Raw genomic sequence first — 22299 nt, forward strand, 5'->3', positions numbered from 1 at the left:
TTTTAAGTGACAGAGATCAATTTCAGGTTTTACTGTTAGGTGCATTTGAAATACAGTACAAAAAGGGGGTAAGAATAAACCAGATCAAAAGGATCAAATGTATAAGGCGAGATTAAACTCAATGTAGATTTTTTAGTGTTTCATTTTTACAAGGATGGAAGTAAACGAAGGGGATAAACATGTAGGTGTGAAACTTTAATGCTAGTCTCTACATTTTTGCCGATGATCGATCTTGAGTAGTAAGATCAAACTTATAGCATCATCCCAGGTGTTGTGAGGTAGAGTAGGATGTCCTATGATCATGGGGTATGATAGTTACTGTGTAGAGTATGAAAATTTAATGGATCGTTACTGCACTTGTCCGATGAATTAAGCAGTATAGTCACCACAAAGCAGTCATTGGTAAAGTTAAACATTGGCGCAAAAGTAAGAATATATTTAAGCTATCTCTTAACACGGGATGGCTATATATATATATATATATATATATTTACAGGTTAGGGAATGAAATAATCTTGTTAGTGTGTTGGTTGATCGACACAAGACCTCATATGAGAAGCACAGAAACGATGTTAATTACCCGTTCACAAAATACAGATACTTCATGAATGCAATGGTTAATAACTATGCTTACTGTATGGTGATATATGTGATCATATGAAGTTCCGAATTATGATAAGAAACAGGTAGCATATTACATACTTTCACTAGCTGAAAACTACACCCTAAAACACGGCTAAAATATTCTACTTCCACACCCTAACACCAAACATAACATTTCCCATTCAAGATAAATTACAAACACAGCGCTACCATAATCGGAAACCACTAACTCACTGCCAAATAAGTAGTGTGCGGACAAGAACCGTGTAAACCAAAACAAAACAAGAATCAAACGGCCCATCAAAGAATCACCAATCGAGACCCTTTACCAATTCATCTAACGATTGTGGTTATTATAAGTCATCTGAGTCCTTAGACAACAGCGCCAGAGCACTCCAACTTTCTAACGGACCAGTACACTACTAATATGAGAGAAATTGTATGTTACCAGAAGCCTCTATAAATTTACAACCAGATACCGTGTCTCATGAGATAGTTTATCCACTGTTATTTACAAAAAAGTTTCTACTTACAGGAGTGTTGATTAAGTGATCTTGAATTTCAGTTTTCAAGTGAGAGGACAGCTATAAATAATAGTAGGAGTTGTATGATTACAGATTTTTCAGTCAATATGACGTGTCTTATTATCTGTAGTTTGATGAGTTGGAAATGAGAGATTTAATATACAAGTATCATTATTGGTTGATTGGCCCATTTGAGTTTGCATCGTTACTAACATAGCTTTTTTTAGATCCACTTATCTACCGGTCAATGTGGTAACCAGATCGGTGCTGCCTTCTGGGAAACCATCTGTAAGGAACATGGTTTAGATAATCATGGTAATTACCACGGCCAAGATGATATCCAAAAGTCCAAATTAGATGTTTATTTTAATGAAGCCAGTTCTGGAAAGTACGTTCCTCGTGCTGTTCTTGTTGATTTGGAACCAGGTACCATTGATAATGTTAAAACCAGTCATATTGGAAATTTATTTAGACCTGATAACTTTATTTTTGGTCAATCTTCTGCTGGTAATGTGTGGGCCAAAGGTCATTACACTGAAGGTGCAGAATTAGTTGATTCTGTCTTTGACGTAGTTAGAAGAGAAGCTGAAAGTTGTGATTCCTTACAAGGTTTCCAAATCACTCATTCCTTGGGTGGTGGTACAGGTTCTGGTATGGGTACTTTATTAATTAGTAAGATTAGAGAAGAATTCCCTGGTAGAATGATGGCCACTTTTTCTGTTGTCCCATCTCCAAAGGTTAGTGATACAGTTATTGAACCTTATAATGCAACCTTATCTGTTCATCAATTAGTGGAATATTCTGATGAAACTTTCTGTATCGATAATGAAGCTTTATACAACATTTGTCAACAAACTTTGAAACTACCTACACCATCATACCAAGAGTTGAACAGTTTGGTTAGTTCTGTTATGTCTGGTGTTACTACTTCATTACGTTATCCAGGTCAATTGAATTCAGATTTAAGAAAATTGGCTGTTAACTTGGTTCCATTCCCAAGATTACACTTTTTCATGGTTGGTTATGCTCCATTAACTTCCATAGGTTCTAAATCTTTCAGAGCTTTAAGTGTTCCAGAATTAACTCAACAAATGTTTGACTCTAAGAATATGATGGCAGCTTCTGATCCAAAGAATGGACGTTATTTAACAGTTGCTGCCTTTTTCAGAGGTAAAGTTTCTGTTAAAGAAGTTGAAGATGAAATGCTTAAGATGCAAACCAAGAACTCCAGTTATTTTGTTGAATGGATTCCAAATAATGTTCAAACTGCAGTCTGTTCTGTTCCACCTGTTGATTTAGATATGTCTGCTACATTTATTGGTAATTCTACTTCTATTCAAGATTTGTTTAGAAGAGTTGGTGATCAATTTACTGCTATGTTTAGAAGAAAGGCTTTCTTACATTGGTATACTTCTGAAGGTATGGAAGAAATGGAATTCACTGAAGCTGAATCTAATATGAATGATTTGGTTAGTGAATATCAACAATATCAAGAAGCATCTATTGATGAAGATGAGGAATTGGATTATGGAGATGAAGTTCCATTGGATGATCGAATGGAATAAGTTCAAGTACTATCATAACAAACATATACCCACCCTTTTGATCATCACTGATAATTTGTTGATGTTCTCTTAATTGCTTATATACGTACTCCATATATATATACATATATAACTCCATATAGTATTTACATATATGCGTGTGATTTTTGTCTACATTTGCTTCAGGTTAACTATTTTTAATGCTTTAATATATAATATGTAGTGTACAGAAGATTAATTGCCCTTTAAGAACCCGCTAACGAAATCACTCTTGGGCACATCCTTTGAAGTTTGTTCATCAAAATAATTCAATACATGGCATTGTTGTTTCCAAAAGTTAACCAACTCTTGAAATTCCATTTGTCCCTTCATATACAAGACATTGGTGATATCAATGTTTTTAACATATCTGTTTCTTTCAAACTCTTGTCTGATTTTGGTTTTGATGTTGGAGACGGGCATATCCAATTCGTACAAGTTGCTAAACTCTTGGGAGTTTCTGATGAACTTACGATATAAATGAAGAACTCTTTTTCTCATATCAGCAGCAGTGAGGGACCGTTTGGTGGTTTCAGCAAATGCAGTAGCCAAAGTCATGATTCTATTATATCACTATTATTACTGGTATTATTATGATTGATCTAATTATCTCGATACCTAGACTAAACCCTCCCTTTAGCAACAGCAAATTGGTTGGTTTAAGTAGTACATCACCAATTGACGACACTGGATTTAATTTTTTTAGGGTTTGAAAATCTCACTTAGGGTTTGAGAAACAGACAGGAAAATCAACGACCTATGGTTGGTTCTCGAGGGTTTTGTGCCATCATCGGAACTACCTGTTTTAGGACTGAGATCTGTAGGTGGATCTTATCATCAAAAGTGGTATAAAGTGCTAAAACTATTAATTGGTGCAGTACTGGGTATATCAGTATGCCGATGGTGTACAGGTGTATAGCGATGATTATATTAGTACAGGCAACATATGATATTGTTAGATGAAATTTTCACAAAGCAACTATAGCCTCTACCCGTTAATGGTTGAGATGAAATAGAGTATAGTGTTAGCTGTAGTATACTACAATATGTGGTTATTCTGTAGTGTCATGTTGCGACGTATCTCATGTAAAAAACCGTCTGTGGGGTCCAAAAGCTTGATGAACCGACATAACTCAAAGCACCATTCCCACTTGTGATACTTGTCTAACATTGTAATGATGGCTAAGATGATATTTCTATCATTAGAATCCAATGATGACTGGAATTCTCCATCTTCCTTCTTATAGTTCAAATAAACGATAAGGAATCGATAACAAAGCTCCACGTTCTCATTGGTAATAAGTTTCTTCATATACTCATGAGGAGTGGTGTTCAAGACATTGAAAAACACAGACCAATAGTCTATTTCTATCTTTCTCAAACAGTTGATGAAGATAGAATCACCGTTAGGAGAAAGTTGAATGAGGGACACTAAATTACGTAGCAACAGTTTCATAGTACAATCATTGTTTGTTGTTAATTGCTCATAAAGGAGAATTTCCAAATTATGATCAAAACTAGGAAACCCCTTGTATCTGGAATAAGTATGCTTCAAATCTTCATCACCATCTTCATCTCCCATAGAGCGCAACTCAGATTCCACAAACTTGTAAAGTATGTGTTGATACAAAATATTGTTCCACAACAGGACATAGTTACCCTTGGCAACAGATGCAGTCTCAATCCCTATAAGACTTAATTGTCTTTGGTGAACCCGAAAGGGATAAAACATTACATCATCAACTATACGTTTATCTTTAAGTATAATCAGATGGTTCGTACCATTGTCCAAGTCGTAAACCAAGACTTGAGCTTCTCCACTTCGTATACATAAATATTCCACAATCTCATCACCAAGATGAAATTCACTTAGTTCAAACGATTCAACACAATCGGCAATTTTTACCATTTCATGCATGATATTCTTCTGATTACCTACTTGGGCCAGTTTATGCTTGAGGAAATATAATTCTCCTGAGTTCAAATGGAAAAGCATATGACTCTCTTTGATCAAGCTTAGACGGGTAACTTCGTCTAGGGGGATCTTAGAGTTAATGTTATTGATGTGGATGGTTCGATTAAGTCCAACAAAGATCTTATAATCTTTAGCATCTTCTTGCTGCTGCTGTTGTTGTTGTAGATCGGTGCTACTACTACTTCTGCCATGATGCTTGTTCAACGATAATTCTAAGATTATCACCTTCTTATCGTTAGATTGAATCACCAAACTCCCACTGTCATTCTTGGGCTTGTGCATTAACTCAACACTTTGAAACCAATTCCCAAAATTGTGTCTCCAAAGTATTAAATCCGTATCAAAGTCCACGGGTTCTCCTCCAATGGCAAATCTTGTATGGGTTGTGTTGAGAACAATTATCTCATCCACAATCAACTCAGTCTCATCATCATTTTTGTCGTCGTTATCTTCTTCAAACATGGAGACTCGGTTAATCAATACCAAATAGTCTTCAAACCAAAAATGATCAATGATATTGAACGGTGTGGTGAAATGGCTATTGAAATTTAACCACAAGGCTTGGTTGGTTTGTTGTAATCGAGGCATGGGTTCCTCAATAACATTTCTACTTGAAAACGGAGTCAGTACTGCCAAATGATTACCATACGAAATCGATAATTGGTTGTAGCTGTTTCGTTTGCAAACAAGGTTCCCCACATGTGTAATGTGATGGGGGTGATGGTAGGTTTCAAGTTGTCTTATAACGGGAAGGAAACTTGTAGGTAAGGGGAATTGAAGGAACTTGTTAGTGCCGTTTATCAAACTGATATAACGAGAGTTGATGAATAAATCACTTTTGACAATAGAAGTTAGTAAAGTCACTTCATATAATCTTTCTTGGGTTTGAATATACAAAAACAAGGAATTGTCCGAAACAATGATTGATTTAGGAGTCAACCAATCAGAAACCTCTACTTGAGCTTCACTACTATGATGATGAATTTGATCCACTTCATTTTTAATGTATCTGGAACTGAAAGTGCAAGATCCAAATTTGGTAAAGATTCTAAAATACTGTTGACCAATTGTGATGAAGAACTCATCATTAGGAGACCATGTAATTGATTTCGGTATAATCTTTAGGGTAAATTTTTTTAGGAGTGTAAATTGGTGATGATCTTTGGTTGTGCCTTTAAGTAGATGAATCTCGTTGTTAAGTGCAACAATTAATATAGAGTATTTTGAATTCAATGCAAATTTAACATGAACCCGACTCTGAGAATCTTTATGATGATCTTTATTAAACTGGAAGGCTAGCTTTGAGTTGAATGTGGATTTGGACTCATCATATCTCAATATCCATAATTCATTCTTTTCATTAAGTATAAGGAATTGATCTCGACTAACATCAAAAGTAACATATAAAAGTCTTGTGCCCTCATGGAATGGATAATTGGGACAATCCTTTAACGAGACTGTTACTGCATGAGAAGTTTTCAAGTTGATAGTCTCAAATATATAATGCATTCTTTTCAGTGTATCACTGGTGACATTATTGTCATTATTCATGTCTTCTTGTCCACCGTTGGCCGGTTTCTCATTGTATAATATCAAATCATGGGAATTGGATTTCAACCAGTAGTCATCGATTTCCATAGTCAGTCTGAACATTCTATAGGGAGAGATTCTTACTTTATTGATATCATAATTGTTCTTTTCATCATCAATGGCACAGTTATTGAAATGCTCTAAATTTTCCACTGGTACTTGGTCTCCTCCACCCATAATCAGTTTGGTGGCTTGTTTAACATAATCCATTATTCCTAAATTATTGGATGTACTTACAATGGGTAAGCTATTCTGAAGAATATCGTTTGAATCAACAAAATTCACTTCAAATATACCATCATTTCCTTTAGATTTACTCAGTACAATTTGGTATATCTTTATACAATTCTTGTCAGTTAACACCATTACATTGGTGTATTTGAGGGTTTCCAATTGACAACTTTTCACTCGATGGATCTTTGTCTTGATGTTTATGTTGAAACCATATTGCTTTAAAGACTCAACCTTTCTTCTATGATAAGTAACTGGAAGCAAAGAGTGCTGTTCAACTAAATGAACTGTGGTTGATGTTAAACAACATAAATATGGTGTATGGGGTACAGACACTATCTTCAACACGTCTTCTCCTTCAAGATGGGAGATACTAATAGAACGTTGGGGTAGACCATCTATCCAGTACATTATGTGTATGTATGTATGCACTGGTCAACTATTATTGCACATACTTAGTTACCATTGACTTAAGGTAGTTGACTATAGAAACCAGGCGCTTTATTATCACGTGATGATATGATCTTTAACACATTGGAGATTATCTAAGTATTGTCCCATTTCTAATCATAGGATTGGGCGTGTGGTCTAGTGGTATGATTCTCGCTTTGGGCAAAAGTTACTTAGTAACTTTGAAGCAAGTATGCGAGAGGCCCTGGGTTCAATTCCCAGCTCGCCCCGAATTAATTTTGTAATTCATCTTTCCTAATTGGGCGTGTGGTCTAGTGGTATGATTCTCGCTTTGGGCGAAAGTTACTTAGTAACTTTGAAGCAAGCATGCGAGAGGCCCTGGGTTCAATTCCCAGCTCGCCCCATAATTTTTTGATTCCACTCCTCAGATTAGATAGTACCAGAACAACTGGTTTATTACACACACATGATCTTTTATATTGCTTTGCGCCCACAATAAATCATATTTGCATTTACTACAACTAATAAGTTTATTATCGCATGAAGAACCTTTCAATTAAATATACAATGTAGAATAAAGATACAAAAGAAACGGATGTCTGATACTGAGTAAAACAATAATACAGCTTCTTCGATACCCTTTCCTTGTTGTCTCCTTCTGATGATATTGAAGTAATGGGAGGGGGTGAGTAAGTGTGAGTTGATTAACGGTAAGACTTTTGGAATCTGGCTCTGGCACCACGACCACCAAACTTCTTTGGTTCCATTCTTCTGGAGTCAGCGACCAACAAGGTCTTGTCGTAAGAAGCAAAGATCTTCTTCAATTCGTTCTTAGAAGCTTCGTCAACAAACTTTTGGTGGTAAGCAATCAAACCCTTAGCAATAGCTTGTCTGATAGCGTAGACTTGAGAAACGTGACCACCACCGGTGACCTTAACTCTGATGTCAATGCTTTGGAACTTGTCTAAACCAACCAAGACCAATGGTTCGTACACTTTAAATCTCAAGATTTCAGGTTGAACCAAGGTGATTGGGGAACCATTGACCTTGATCAAACCCTTACCGGCCTTAACGTGGGCAACGGCAGTAGCGGACTTCTTCTTACCAAAAGTCTAAAACATAATGTTAGTATATAACAACTTCTCCTAAAGTGTGAAAACAATGTGAAGCAAATTACAGAAGGAAAAATATTGGTCATTGATGTGATGTGAATAAACACTGTAATTATCAATAAAATGGATAAGTGTATCCCTTGTGCTATTTGTATTGGATGGTTTCTGACATTATATTTCAATTCTAGTTGGATCAACTTCATAATAAGCTGACACAGTGTATTTTCAATGACTGACCAAACGGCTTGGTAAAGGAAGATAAGAAAATACTGAACATGTTTTCAACCTTGTCTTTTAAACATTAATGAAATTTACTCTAAACATTAACATCATAACATTTCTTAATAGGAACAACATCACCACTTGTCACATCTGTTAATCGCTTTATCATCACTATTCATATTCTCAAACATACTTGAACAGATTGGGTAGACATCTTTGATTGCTAACTCTATGGAGAGATTGTAAAAGATTGTGAGCCTTCAATAAAATTTGAATGAAAAATTTTTAAGACTATTACAGCGAAAAAAATGTTACCAAAACCGAATGCCAGAGTTTGGTGGTTGTGTGAGAAGGGCAAGAGTGGTGTACACACACACTACCTAATGTGCCTGAATGTCGGGAAGAGGAGCGACATTCTTGGAGGAGAAAGACAGTGTAGAGCTACCAGATGCAGGCATGGGTATCACGTGGGCGGTGATTGTAAAGACTATAAGTTAGTCGGAACTTTGTAGATTCAATATCATTATAGTGCAATTCGTGTGCGTTCCTATATGTACTCTAGACAGACTGAAATGTTCGCTATTAAAGTGTGACTGTTATTTCTACATACAGTACAACTGTGAGTAATCTCTGTGTCGCACATTATTCATACTATTTGCTAGCGCTACCTATTGTACTGCACGACCTGTGTCCTGATCTTCGGTGTGTATATGACAACTGAAAATAAGGTAGCGCGTAGAATGATTTCCAAGTTCACTGTGTGGCCCCCCCATAACCAGTATTGGATGGGGTGTCGTTCGCAGTCTGAAAAATTTTCTAGCGAAGCGGTGAGATTTGGAGTCAGTAGAGAAAATTTTGTTTGGATAGTTCTTAAAGTCTTTTTCTTTTAGAAACTTGTTGTGTATAATCTCCACTAGCATCATCAACAATGGCTATCTCCAAGAACTTACCATTATTGAAGAACCACTTCAGAAAGCACTGGCAAGAAAGAGTCAGAGTGCACTTTGACCAAGCCGGTAAGAAGGCTTCTAGAAGACACGCTAGATTGACCAAGGCTGCTAAGGTTGCTCCTAAGCCAATCGACTCTTTGAGACCAGTTGTTAGAGCCCCAACTATCAAGTACAACAGAAAGGTTAGAGCTGGTAGAGGTTTCACCTTGGCTGAATTGAAGGCTGTTGGTTTGACTGCTAAGTACGCTAGAACCATTGGTGTTGCTGTTGACCACAGAAGACAAAACAAGTCTCAAGAAACCTTTGACGCTAATGTTGCTCGTTTGAAGGAATACCAATCTAAGTTGGTTATCTTTGATAAGAAGACCAAGGCTTCCGAAGCTGCTGCTTACGAACAAGTTTCTACCTCTGCTGCTTTCCCAGTTGCTCAACCTGCTATTGAATCTACTCCAAGAGCTGTTGAAGTTACTGAACAAACTGCTTACAGAACCTTGAGATTGGCTAGATCTGACAAGAAATACAAGGGTATCAGAGAAAAGAGAGCCAAGGATAAGGCTGAAGCTGAAGAAGACAAGAAGAAGAAATAATCTACCTGAAATTGGATACTCTATTATTAACATAATGATTCAAATGGAAGTTCAGTTTTGTATGTAACATTCGAAGTGGTTTTTTATATATAATTTAATATAAAAATTATAAAAAGTTGTCATAAACTTTGGGATACACATAAATACTACTTAATTGATTTACCATTGTAAAAAATTAATAATGCGCAGGTGAGTATTGATTTACTATGTAGTAATCAATACTTATACAAACCAAGTGTTAAATTTAATAGAAGTTAATGTTTTGTTAAATTATGATAATAATTACCTATGCATATATATCGAATATAAAATTAAGAAACCGTAATAATATACAATAAATGTTCGGGATTAACTTAACCATTGAAATTGAAAAATAAAACAATTCACATTATAATGACAAAAGATAATACCCCAGTTCATTTCTATTCAATTGTAAAGTATCATTATTATTCACGTTTAATCAAACAAACCGAAACCCATGTCGTCATCGGATTCTTCCTTTTCTTCAACGGCTTCTTCTTCAGCTTCAGCTTCAGCAGCAGCACCACCAGCAGCAGCACCTGGAGCAGCAGCAGCAGCAGGAGCAGAAGAGAAGTTGAAGAAGAATTCCTTCAAGTCCTTACCTTCTAAGGCCTTGGCGTACAAGTCAGCCCAGATACCATCGATTTCAATTTTAGCCTTTTCAGTTAAAGTCAACAACTTTTGAGAGGTGATTTCGACTTCAGCATCAGCCAAGATCAAGGAGGCGTAGGACAAAGCAGTTTCAGTGGACATTATGATGGTGGGTAAACTAGATATAATCAGTTTAAGCTGAGGCAGACTATGTCTTAGTTTTGGTGAACAGAGGAAAGGGAACCAGGGCTGCAACGATCGTGTAGACTTTAAATTTTCACATTTTTTTTTCAGACTTGGTGATTGTGGAAGGTAGTGTTTCGTAACGAAAAAAGAAAACGCTATACAACTTTGGTCACGAGAAAAACATGTGAATATCATAGGGTTAGGGTAGAAACCCCTATCATGTCTTTTGCAACCTTAGAGGAAAGTTGGTACCGGATTTTACGGTAGTTGCAAATGGTTTAAAAAAGATGAGTGTAATAAGGAACAGAAAGAAATAAGTGCTCATGGGCACCTATGTTAAAAGGCTTTTTTTACAAGAACCATTTCAGCTATAAAGGAGTAGTTATTATCATTAGGCGATTACAGAGCAAATTACAAACAATTGAGGTCACTAATAAACGTAAACTAAATGAGGTAGGAAGAAGTTTATATTAAACGAACTGCAACAACTCTTGATTTGACTCGTAACTCCAGGTCATGCTAGATCATTGTTGAATGACCATCTTTCTTGTAGTTTCAAAAAGGAATTGTCAGTGAGGAGAGTCAATTATTTACAGATATGAAGCAGGAGTACCCGGTTTCGACAGACAAACAATTTGAACAAAAGGGAGATGCCTTTTCCATAGTATTATGCATTTTGAGTAAGACGTTTCAGTTTCGAACGTTTTGATCAAGAGATGCGATCGTATATTGGGTATGTTACTTTATGGCAAAGCGTGGAGCTGACATTAATATTCACCTTGCAGAAGAATTAAATGCGACACAAAAAACTAAACTGTCAGGTGTTAATCGGTAACTTCAGTTTTAAGTTCAGTATTAATTGTGTTGCTGGTTGACAGAAGTTGGCGATTCGGGACATTGCCAGATTAATGTTTCAAGGTAGAATCAATACAGCAACGAGCTAAAAACTGTCTAGTATAAGAAGTCTTGTGGGAAATGTGGAGCTGGTTAGTTTTTAAGAAGTTAATGTTATATTTCGGGATACTCGCCAAGGGTTCCTTTTACTAATCATGACCGTGTCTGATTATTTATTCCCAATACGTGTAATGGCGGCCAGGCAAAGGGATGGGATAGTTTTTCTATTGTCTTTAGGGCCACTGGAAATATACCTGCATAATCATGTGACGGAATTCACTAAAAGGTTAAATACATGGGATTGTGCACAACACGTTTTTACTTGAGGTTAAATAAAATTTGGACTACAAGTAGCTGCGATCGGAAAAAATGAAGATGGTTCAACGATCCGACAGTGTGATTCTCTGCAAATTTACACTAAGGTTACGAATTATGATGTAAGACAAGAACTATTTGAATGAGTTGTTTGCGGACAGTTCATGCTTCTACTTCTGGGCTTTATTTCTATTATTGGAAATTAAAGACTGATTTAGTTAAAGTGCTTAAGAATTCATGATTGATGACTTGCTTCAAAGTGCTTTCAGTAGTGAATGTAATTAAATCAAAAGTAAGTGGAGACTCTATATTTATTTACCCCTGTATATTAATGATAGAGTTTCGTGTCTGATTTCATACATGAATTTCAAAATTTTGACTTCTATATCAGTGAAACATGCGGGCTGGTTCCAACTGAAAATACTACAAGCAAACTGGTAACAGGGGCTAGGTTTTGAGGAATGCTGCGGTAAACATACCTAATTGGTAATTGTGTCGTTTCAACCTGGAAAAGTCGTCCTGATTTTGTTTCCCGATCACCAAATGACCTTCAAAACAATCACTAGCGCTAGGTATTTAAAATAAGTTCATCGTAAAAACTTAAGATTAAAATAGAGCGGAAGTGAGGTTGCCTAGTTATCAATGGGAATGGCTATCTTAAGGAATTTAGGTTAACGCACACTGACCACATGCCCCTTTCTTTCGCTTCAGTTGACGTGCAGTACGCCTACAATGTGCAATTCAGACACAGATTGTTATCGAATCGACAATGATTATCTAATACTTCCATATGACGTAAGGCACAAGGATAACTTTCCCAAAGCCCGCTTTAGCTGAAAGCGTTCTCCTTCCTATCTCCGATTCCTGCATTGTTCCGAAGAACTTTCCTTAAAGAAATGGCTTTTTGTCTGATTTTAATTACCGTGTTTCATACACGGTACTTATGTCTGTTGAGTGATAAATTTGAGAAGGACTCATCGATACACATTTCGTATAATATCCGACACTAGGCAGATTATATAAGTAGGATCAGGATCGCCACAACCAAGCCATGCAAATCGCAACAAAGAACGCCATCTGTGACTTCATTCTTTTTCATTTCTATTAATATACTTTCGTTCTTTGCATACATAGTCAAAGGATTTTAGTAGTTACACCGATCCAAATTTAACAAGTGGCTAGTTTCATGTTGTGGATCTTTGCTCTAGCTGTACTTCTTGTACAACTTGTCTTCGCTCTGCCTATCAAAAGAGGCTTGCAATGGGACTACAATAACGATAAGATAAGAGGAGTTAATCTTGGTGGGTGGCTTGTCCTTGAACCATACATTACCCCATCACTTTTCAAATCTTGTGGCCATAATGTCCCTGTTGATGAATATCATCTCACCCAACAATTGGGCTATGATGCAGCTCTGTCACTTTTGCAAGCTCATTGGTGCACTTTCTACAATGAGAACGACTTTAAACAAATGGCATCTCTTGGCTTAAATGCTGTTAGAATACCTATTGGTTATTGGGCTTTCAAGAAGTTAGACTCTGATCCATATGTTCAAGGTCAAGAAGAGTATTTAGATAAGGCAATTGAATGGTCTCGTAATGCTGGTTTGAAGGTTTGGATCGACTTGCACGGTGCCCCTGGATCTCAAAACGGGTTTGATAACTCTGGTTTGAGAGACTCATTGGACTTTCAGCAGCCTGACAACATCCAACTTACCTTAGAAGTTTTACAATATATTTCCGAAAAGTACGGTGCCTATGATTACGAAGATGTTATTATTGGTATTGAGCTTTTGAATGAACCTTTAGGTCCTCTGCTTGATATGAACCTGTTGCGTCAATTTTATGCTGATGGTTACCAAGGATTGAGAAACACAGGTTCGGTTAATGCTGCTGTCTTTCAAGATGCATTTATGCCTGATGGCTACTGGAATAACTTTGGAAATGTTGATGCTGGCTTCTGGAATGTTGTCATTGACCAACATCACTACCAAGTTTTCTCTGGTGGTGAATTATCACGTTCAATTGATGAACATGTTTCATTTGCTTGTAAGCAAGGTGCTACACACAAGTCTATGGAAAACAAGTGGACTGTTGTTGGTGAATTCTCTGCTGCGTTAACTGATTGCGCATTTTGGTTGAATGGTGTCGGAAGAGGTGCCAGATATTCTGGAGATTATGATGGTGTTGGATACATTGGTTCTTGTGATACATTTACTTCTTACGATGTATGGACCGACTGTCAAAAGGAAAACGCCAGAAGATATGTTGAAGCTCAATTTGATGCTTGGGAACAAACAGGTGGCTGGTTTTTCTGGTGCTGGAAGACCGAAGGTGCCATTGATTGGGATTTCCAAAGATTATCTTACCATGGAGTTATTCCATCACCATTGACTGACAGACAATATCCAAACCAATGTGGCTATTAAATTGGTCAGTTTCAAACAAACGATCCACCTTTCATTTCTATATAATTTTTGTTTTAAGTACTTCATAGATTAACTTGCTTCTAATAATATTTTTTGTCTTATGTCCAAAAATAAACAAACAACAATTTAGTAAATAATATATTTTTAAACGCACTGAGAGTCGCGCATATTTTTGTTGACCGACACGTGCCGCAATCAAACAACCTATAGTTACACATTTAAAAACGACATTGCTGGCTAGAAAATCCACAACAAGTTCACTGTCTGATATTTGTTCCGGGAATGACACAATTATGCGTTTGCTGGCTGCTCAGATGATGATGATGCAAAGTACCCTTTTGCGTGAACCCCCTTCATAAATAACTCCCATCACCATCCCATAAAGTACGGCATTGCATCCAATCTGATTCACCTCTCAAGGAACACTTTTAAAACAATGAGTACCGTTCCATGCAGGCAGATACATTCCCTATTGATTTTCGAATCTCGTATCGCTCCACTTGAGGGGGAAATAGCAGCAGCAAATAATATCTAATTTTTCAAAATACTTTTACCACTGGCATCATAATCAACGAAGATGGGCTATATCAACTACAGCAGTATTAGTCGAGAATGAATTCCGGATTTTCTTCTAGCGAAGAGTCTTATTTTCGTTGTGAAGTCCCACAAAGGTAATATTTACGTCTAAGATCACGGAATTCTTCAATGCTATGAATATTCAAACCGATTACCTTGTTATGAGGTCGTATGTCTTTGATTGCAGTTCAATACTTAAACCCTTAAAAATAATCTCGCTTACATTGTAGCATTCTATTAAATTGTATGAAGGACGTTGTCCTTAACCTTTATTGTTTAGCGTATTCTAAAGCCTATGAGGACATATGTTGATTCGTTATCATAATATGGAAACCCCCTTCAATTTGATACTGATAACGGTAGTTAGATATCACGTATTCGAACCGTACAATAACTGACAAAGGTAAACTGTCATTGGATTTTTAAATGTCATGTTGCCAGTGCTAAGTTCAAAAACTTCACAATAGATCTTCGCCTGCGCTTCTAATACTAGACATTGTTATCATTGGGTCAACGGCACCAACACAATAAAAAATATTAATAGCAACAAAGAATAGATTCTATCTATTTTGTATTAGTAATGCAACTACTAATTAAGGTCTGTGGCAACAAATTTAGTTCTTCCAAATTCAAGGTTAGTGTTCAGAATGACACCAGAATATAGAATACAGTTGAGAACAGGATAACACAGTTACTGTGGAGTCTGACCAACCTGTTGAGCTTAAGCAAACAGTGATTTGGGTATTTTGATGTTTTCATTGGCATGGGCCCGGCCCCACACAATGGATATAGCGTCCGAAGAACAATCCACTTAGTAGTCACACAGTTGTTTATTGTTTAAAGAAAAATCAAAATACCAGTAATGGATACACTGACCCGGTTCCTAGCAAATGCCTGAAATGTGAAACAAACCAGGCGTGTTCATTAACTCGTACAAATTATGAGGCTTAAGTCAACAAGCATGTTTTTTACTTTGCTAGTACCCTTTCGGGTAAGAAACTACAAGAAGTAAGCACTTACTTACACACTATCTAAATAAATATTACTACGTGATGACAAAGGAAGCGATATTTTTTTTTGGGGTTTTTTTTATGTTTTTTTTGTTATCTATATACTATGAGCCCTTCAATAAGGCATTTATGATTAACTAAGCCAAAGAAAGTGTGTTTAGATAATATATCTAGGGACTTTCCAGTCCCCTTCAGTTGGTATTTCCAGCTACCCGAGTACGTTTCCGTATCAGTTTGGGATGTTGGTGCAATCGAAGGAAGTTTCTTGGAATCTTGCCTCGATAATAAGCCTCACTACCGCTGGAGTAGTCGCTCAATCCTGGACTAATACAAGCGTCCGATTGGTACAGATCACCACTAATGATCCGCTCCTGATCGGCACTGTATAATCTACAGACGAGGAGATACTCAGAAAGCAGTAATGTGGGAATCGATGGATCAAAGAGGGGGACTTCCTCTTCGACTTCTTGATACCTTTCCTTGGTTTCAACAGTAGGAGGAGAAGCAGCAGCTTGGGGTTCAATCAAAGGACAGAAGACTTTGACGGCTTCTTGGTAAAGTTCAAAGAGATCTTTCCATTCGCTAGTTTTGAATGAACAGTCGTTGTTGTCGCCTTCTGTTTCAACAGCCATAGACTTTGCTTTGCTCGGCATAGGAGCATGGGGTTCGAGGTTTTCATTGATAACAAGGAGAGCCTTTTCAAGTAATGCAACTTGAGGTGGTGGTGGTGGTGGTGGTGGTGGTGATGGAGTAACTAAAATGTTCTCCTTGTCATTCGTCTCAACAGCAATGGTAGTAGCTGGAGTCAAAATGGTGGCGCAATTGGAAAGGGGAGTGGGAAGGGTGCTTGCAGCAATGCCAATGGAAATTGGCAGGCTGCTTGAAGTAGACAATGCTCTTCCAGCTTTGTTGTCACTGGACATTGACAGAGGAATAACATCTGAAGTAAGCGCCAGTTCAAGGATTTCTTGTTGTTGGTCGCTAACTTTGTTAGTAACTTGGTGACGGTGGAAGAAGTAGTGGAACTTCTTGCCTAAGGAGGAGAGTTTGGCCCTGAAGGAGCCCGTACTAGTTCTGGTGAATTTCATAATTCAGTGAACTATGGTGGTGTTTGGTTAAAGAAGAAGAAAAAGAAAAAGGCGAGGAAAGATAACCAGGAATCTCAGTGAGTAAGCCTCTTTATATAGCCCGAGATTTCGCAGCAATTTGGAGAGTTCCATATACTTTTCAGTGTACAAGGAATCCCAATTAGGAAATGTACATCTGGTGAAATTTCGCAGCCAAAGATTTCAAAAATTAGTACCCCAGATAATACCAGTATTAAAGTGAGCTATAATTATGCAACAAGAAAAGAGCGATAATGCAATTAGTGAGTGTAAACTGAAGTGATTTAGAAAAACGGGAGCTCATACTTTTCCACGATTTACTTAATTATTGATGAGAATAATTGTCCCATAATGCATTTCATCTTTATAAAGTAAATAAATAACTAATATATATATGAAAAAAATTGTTTAAGTCCAATTATGATTTGTTTTATTATAACTCGAACCTGCTCTTTACCTTGCTATTTCACTTTCTAATATACATCTCCAAGAAATAAAACACTTCATATCTTACCATCCAAAAGGTTGTACCGACAATTTCGCGCTACCAGTTTATTTACTATTTTGTATCAGACACTACTTTGAATATAGTGAAAATCAAAATGCCGATGCTCATCTCAATATAAAGTCCGCTAAAGAGGGTGTGATTGAATTGCAAAACCACATTATTAATAGCACATAGACTATGACACGTTCCACAAATAAAGAAAAGAAGGTTAGTTTTGAGGCTTCTGAACAAAAGCAAGTAAGAATAGAGGAGGAAGAGCAAATATCACAAGGGTCCAGTTCTGAATCAGAACACGAAGGAACAAATGATTTAGAAGAAAATGATGAATTTGATATAGATAAAGAAGTAGAGGTGAGCGACGAAGACAGAGAACAAGAAGAAGATACATCATCTTCAGAAGCAGAAGAGGACGAAGAAGCTGAGGATGAGGATGAAGAGGATTCGTTCCCATTGAAGAAGAAAAGAAAGAAGAACGTTGATGATGGTTCAGAATCATTCGCTACAGCTTTCAATGCCATTTTAGGATCCAAGTTGAAGGCATACGATAGAAAAGACCCTATTTTGGTAAGAAATAAGACAACCCTCAAGCAAATAGAAAATGATACCTTAGAGCAAAAGGCTAAACGGGCAATTTTAGCTGAAAAGAAGCAGAAGATGGATAAACATAGAATAAGAAACCTCCTTCCCGCTAGTGATCAGCCGGAGAATGTAAGAAAAACAATTGAGTTTGAACGTCAATTGAAAAAGACTGCTCAAAAGGGTGTTGTTCGATTATTTAATGCTGTTTTGGCCACACAAGTTGGTACAAACCTGCAAATATCAAAGGAGAAGGTTGGTTTAAAGAAGAAGGAGGAATTAATGACTGAAATCTCTAAGGAAAAATTCCTTGATTTGGTTCAAGCTGCTGGTCAATCCTAAGTCTCATTTGTCATGTTCGCAAAATCAAAACGTTTGCTGATGACCTCTCTGCTTCCCCACAAAATGTACAACGTGAAGCAAAGAAATAAGACCAATTCCGAAATAAATACCTCTCAGGCGACCAACTTATTGGGTTCTGATTGGTGCTAATATTTTGATGTGAAATACAGCCAATCTTAAGCATATTTCCCCAGTGTATATTTAGATGCGTCTATCCTGCACTACAGTAATATTAATAATCGTTCGTATTGTTCACCTAAGTTAAGCCGCGTTTGATTTCCCAATTTGTAAACCTTCCCCCAGAAAGACTAAGTTTTCAACACTCCTCGCAAAGTTTCAATTTCAAAAATCCCTCTACCCAATGCCACTGTAAGTGCCATTAACTGGGTCATCTACTAACCATTGTTTCAATGCAGATTTATTTATTATAAGGGGAGCAAAGCAAAATTATCGGAAAGATTGAAAAAAATCCAATAAGTCACTCTGATTTGCTAAAAGTCATTCCCGCGTGGCTTGCATTCTTGCCAACAGTGATAAAACAAGGCAGATGCTTCTGATATATAAAGACTGTAATTTCTATCAATTATCTTACTCTTAAACTTTGTAGTATTGAATCAACTTAGAAATTTTCCAGATGTCTGTATTACCAGAAGGTATACCTTCCGGGTCTCGCAAACCTTTATCAGTCATGGAACTTCTGTTCCCAAGCAGTACACCGCATCGTCCCCATTTGAATTATGGTTACAGTCAAGAAGATATCTTCTCTAAGACTCTTTCTGACGGAATAACTCATACAAGAATAATCACAAGTGAAAATACGTCCCTTAAACGTCAGTTACCTTCAACAGCTGATGTTTCCGAAAGTGTTATTCCACATCAGGTTAGTGAAAAGTTGGAGATGTCCCTCACAAACCCTCCAAAGAACAAATGGAGAGTCATTGCTATAATGGCTTTTATGTTTTCCTTAGGAATGAATGATGGCGCTCCAGGTGCATTAATTCCAAGTATCGAAGAACAATATCACATTACATATTCTGTGGTTTCATTGATCTGGATGGGAGGTGCTGCAGGATACATTCTTGTTGCATGCTTATCTCATAAGATCCAAAACTGGATTGGTACCAAACAAAAAACCTATATTATTGGGTGCACTTTGTTTGCAATCATGCATTCCATTGTAGCAGCAGCTGGAGGTGGTAAGTTTCCTCCTTTGGTTTTGGCCTTCTTCCTTGGGGGAATGGGTTCGGCATTATTAGCTTCTGAAGTGAATATATTTCTATCAAGATTAGCTAAGCAATCGAAATACTTGGGGCTTTGTCACGCAATGTATGGTGCTGGAGCAACAGTATCACCCACTATTGCCACTGTTATGATTGAAAGAGGTATCAAATGGTCTCGGTTTTATTTAATTTCAGTGTCATTAATGGTCATTAATTGCATTAATCTTACTTGTGCATTTAAGGGAGCAGAACAAGATTTGAGCTATTGGTATGGTGACCATGATGAAGTGGTTCATCGCCCTCCACATTCACCTACGGAAGAATCAGATGTTAACATCGAGTTGGGCCCAATTATTGAAGGACAAGATGCCCAAGTTTGCAAATCAAAGAACCCAAAGGAAGAGATGGTACAAGCACTTCTGAGCAGAGTGACTTGGTTTTTGGCATTCTTTGTGTTTTTCTATCAGGGTTCTGAAGTTGCCCTTGGTGGTTGGATTGTTACATTCCTCTTGAAAACAAGAGGAGCAAACGTTAGTGCTGGTTATGTGGCTACAGGATTCTGGGCAGGTCTCACAATTGGAAGGCTTATGATTACCAGACCATTGCATAAGTACATTGGGGCAAGAAGAGGCGTACTACTTGTGTCATTGGCCAGTATCATTTTTATTACATTATGTTGGGCCATACCTTCAGTTATTGCTACGGGTGTATTTGTCAGTTTGGCAGGTGTAACCATTGGACCCAATTATCCACTTATGGTCACCTTATCTACACAAATTATTCCTAAAAAGATTCAGGTAGTATCATTGACAATCATTACTGCTTTGGGTTGTTCAGGTGGGGCACTTATTCCATTTTTGGTTGGTTTAGGTGCTCAAAGTGCTGGTACTTTTGTGGTTTTCCCAATTTTTCTTGCATTATATGTTAGTATGATTGTCTTGTGGCTTCTTTTACCTAACATTGAACGTACCGTTGCAGCCCAAAATACCTGGCAAAAGTTTTGGTAAGCAGTAGGTAGCGCGGCAAATTTGCAGCCATATTTATTAGTGTTTTATTTATAATCAATTCAATTAATAATTAATAATTTAATGTAAATTCCAAAAGTAATCTTATTTAAATTTGTTGATTCAATTGTGTTTGAAGTTGTTCATGATTGAAATTTAGAAGTTAATAGGTTCATACAGCGGTGCAGCTAAATTGAAGCAGTCCAAGTTTGAATCCAAATCGGGCCAAATGTGTCTATTGTTTACGTAAGCAAGTGTCCCACATTTAGTCATGAATCAACCAAGTTTTTAATTAATCCGTTCGCTCACTAAATCAATTCACCATTTGCTTCACTACTTTAATCATGTCTACAACAAACTTGTTGCTACAGGGAGATGGCGAAATCCAAGCCAAAGACTATCTTCTGGCTGTCAAAACCTTTTCGGAGATAATCTCAAAGTCACCCAAGACTTACCAAGCATACTTTAAACGAGCAACTGCTTTCCAATCGTTGCACAACTATGAAAGTGCAATCAGTGATATCAGTCTGGCATTTTCTATTGCCCAAGAAAGAGGCAAAAGAGAAGATATGGGACAATGCTACTATAAGTTAGGGTTGTTATACTATGCACAGAAAGAGTATTCTCTTGCAGAGACTAACATCTCCAAAGCTGAGGAATATAATTGCAAGGAACCAGCTTTAGCCATATGGAAAATGAAGATTGAATCAGATAAAAAGAAGGCAGGTATTGCTGATGTTAAACCAGCGGTTGAGATTCCAAACAAAAAAGATCAATTGGATTCCAAGCCAGAAACTACACAAGCAGCACAGATGGATTCTACAAATGTCGATGTCATTAATAAACATGCTCCCTTAAAGGTGAAAATTCGTGATGATTGGTACCAGACATCAGATTCAGTAGTTGTAACGATATTTGCAAAGAATATCAAAAAAGAAGATATCGAAATAGATTTTGGATTGTCCTCAGTACACGTTTCTTTTCCTACTGCTAATGGATCAGAATACAATTATAATATGGATCCCTTATTTGCAAGTATTGATCCTGAAAAATCAGATTACACTGTTTATTCAACCAAGATTGAAATCACGTTAGTGAAGCAATCAAGGGGGAAATGGAATTCATTAGAGGGAGCCAAGAATAACAATCAAGTACTTATAACACCCACCGAACCCGCTGTAACTCAAACACAAGCAGCATCAAGTCTAGCATATCCATCGTCCTCCAAAAAGAAGATAGATTGGGCAAACTTCAATGTTGATGACGAAGAGGAAGAAGCTGCTGGAGGTGATAATGCATTCTTTCAAAGACTTTATGATAGTGTGGATGATGATACTCGTAGAGCTATGATGAAATCTTATGTTGAGTCTAATGGTACTGTTTTAACTACCAATTGGGACGAAGCAAAAGCTAAGACTTTCGAAACGTCTCCTCCAGAAGGTATGGAAGCTAAAAGGTGGAGTTAATTAAGTCTTTACAGATCAATACACAAAGCCAATACACTATAACAATCATTTCTGTATCGTAATCAACCAACCACACGACTCAAGTATTCTTGTGACTCATGATATGATTAAATCCCTGATTTCTTCCAAGGAAATCCGATCACGTGACTTCATTTGTATGTCAACTTCGCAAGTGTTCGCACTTAGACTCACCTTCAATTTGCCCTCTCCACACACTTTAAATCACGGTGTTTATGTTTAATACCATCACAAGACTAACAAGTCCTAT

At 37.1% G+C, this 22299-nt stretch overlaps 10 protein-coding genes and 2 non-coding genes across 12 annotated transcripts; 8 read left to right on the forward strand and 4 right to left on the reverse strand.

The window, feature by feature from the left end:
- Positions 1-1030: 1030 nt before the first annotated feature.
- TUB2 (beta-tubulin) lies at positions 1031-2692 on the forward strand (the record flags this gene model as incomplete). The annotated part of the gene is made up of 2 exons (XM_043192917.1): positions 1031-1042; positions 1355-2692. The coding sequence occupies 2 exons, from the start codon at positions 1031-1033 to the stop codon at positions 2690-2692; spliced, it is 1350 nt and encodes a 449-aa protein (XP_043051305.1).
- Positions 2693-2905: 213 nt separating this feature from the next.
- Positions 2906-6917, reverse strand: KQ657_002144 (uncharacterized protein; the record flags this gene model as incomplete). The annotated part of the gene is made up of 2 exons (XM_043192918.1): positions 2906-3272; positions 3844-6917. The coding sequence occupies 2 exons, from the start codon at positions 6915-6917 to the stop codon at positions 2906-2908; spliced, it is 3441 nt and encodes a 1146-aa protein (XP_043051306.1).
- Positions 6918-7083: 166 nt separating this feature from the next.
- Positions 7084-7186, forward strand: KQ657_002145. Its single transcript has one exon. It is a non-coding gene; the product is annotated as a tRNA-Pro (tRNA).
- A 31-nt stretch (positions 7187-7217) lies between these two features.
- On the forward strand, positions 7218-7320 carry KQ657_002146. Its single transcript has one exon. It is a non-coding gene; the product is annotated as a tRNA-Pro (tRNA).
- Positions 7321-7621: 301 nt separating this feature from the next.
- On the reverse strand, positions 7622-8465 carry RPS16A (40S ribosomal protein uS9; the record flags this gene model as incomplete). Its single annotated transcript, XM_043192919.1, has 2 exons — positions 7622-8029; positions 8445-8465. The coding sequence occupies 2 exons, from the start codon at positions 8463-8465 to the stop codon at positions 7622-7624; spliced, it is 429 nt and encodes a 142-aa protein (XP_043051307.1).
- A 714-nt stretch (positions 8466-9179) lies between these two features.
- RPL13 (60S ribosomal protein eL13) lies at positions 9180-9788 on the forward strand (the record flags this gene model as incomplete). Its single annotated transcript, XM_043192920.1, has 1 exon — positions 9180-9788. The coding sequence occupies one exon, from the start codon at positions 9180-9182 to the stop codon at positions 9786-9788; it is 609 nt and encodes a 202-aa protein (XP_043051308.1).
- Positions 9789-10244: 456 nt separating this feature from the next.
- Positions 10245-10562, reverse strand: RPP1A (ribosomal protein P1; the record flags this gene model as incomplete). Its single annotated transcript, XM_043192921.1, has 1 exon — positions 10245-10562. One exon carries the CDS (start codon positions 10560-10562, stop codon positions 10245-10247), a length of 318 nt encoding a protein of 105 aa, XP_043051309.1.
- Positions 10563-12981: 2419 nt separating this feature from the next.
- On the forward strand, positions 12982-14223 carry XOG1 (glucan 1,3-beta-glucosidase; the record flags this gene model as incomplete). The annotated part of the gene is made up of 1 exon (XM_043192922.1): positions 12982-14223. One exon carries the CDS (start codon positions 12982-12984, stop codon positions 14221-14223), a length of 1242 nt encoding a protein of 413 aa, XP_043051310.1.
- A 1777-nt stretch (positions 14224-16000) lies between these two features.
- On the reverse strand, positions 16001-16897 carry KQ657_002151 (uncharacterized protein; the record flags this gene model as incomplete). The annotated part of the gene is made up of 1 exon (XM_043192923.1): positions 16001-16897. One exon carries the CDS (start codon positions 16895-16897, stop codon positions 16001-16003), a length of 897 nt encoding a protein of 298 aa, XP_043051311.1.
- Positions 16898-17600: 703 nt separating this feature from the next.
- On the forward strand, positions 17601-18341 carry KQ657_002152 (RRP15 family protein; the record flags this gene model as incomplete). Its single annotated transcript, XM_043192924.1, has 1 exon — positions 17601-18341. The coding sequence occupies one exon, from the start codon at positions 17601-17603 to the stop codon at positions 18339-18341; it is 741 nt and encodes a 246-aa protein (XP_043051312.1).
- A 634-nt stretch (positions 18342-18975) lies between these two features.
- KQ657_002153 (uncharacterized protein) lies at positions 18976-20568 on the forward strand (the record flags this gene model as incomplete). The annotated part of the gene is made up of 1 exon (XM_043192925.1): positions 18976-20568. The coding sequence occupies one exon, from the start codon at positions 18976-18978 to the stop codon at positions 20566-20568; it is 1593 nt and encodes a 530-aa protein (XP_043051313.1).
- A 341-nt stretch (positions 20569-20909) lies between these two features.
- Positions 20910-22031, forward strand: SGT1 (co-chaperone; the record flags this gene model as incomplete). The annotated part of the gene is made up of 1 exon (XM_043192926.1): positions 20910-22031. One exon carries the CDS (start codon positions 20910-20912, stop codon positions 22029-22031), a length of 1122 nt encoding a protein of 373 aa, XP_043051314.1.
- Positions 22032-22299: the final 268 nt, after the last annotated feature.

This window comes from Scheffersomyces spartinae (assembly GCF_019049425.1).
Source record: "Scheffersomyces spartinae strain ARV_011 chromosome Unknown scaffold_2, whole genome shotgun sequence".
In the NCBI taxonomy this organism is placed as follows: Eukaryota; Fungi; Ascomycota; class Pichiomycetes; order Serinales; family Debaryomycetaceae; genus Lizanozyma; species Lizanozyma spartinae.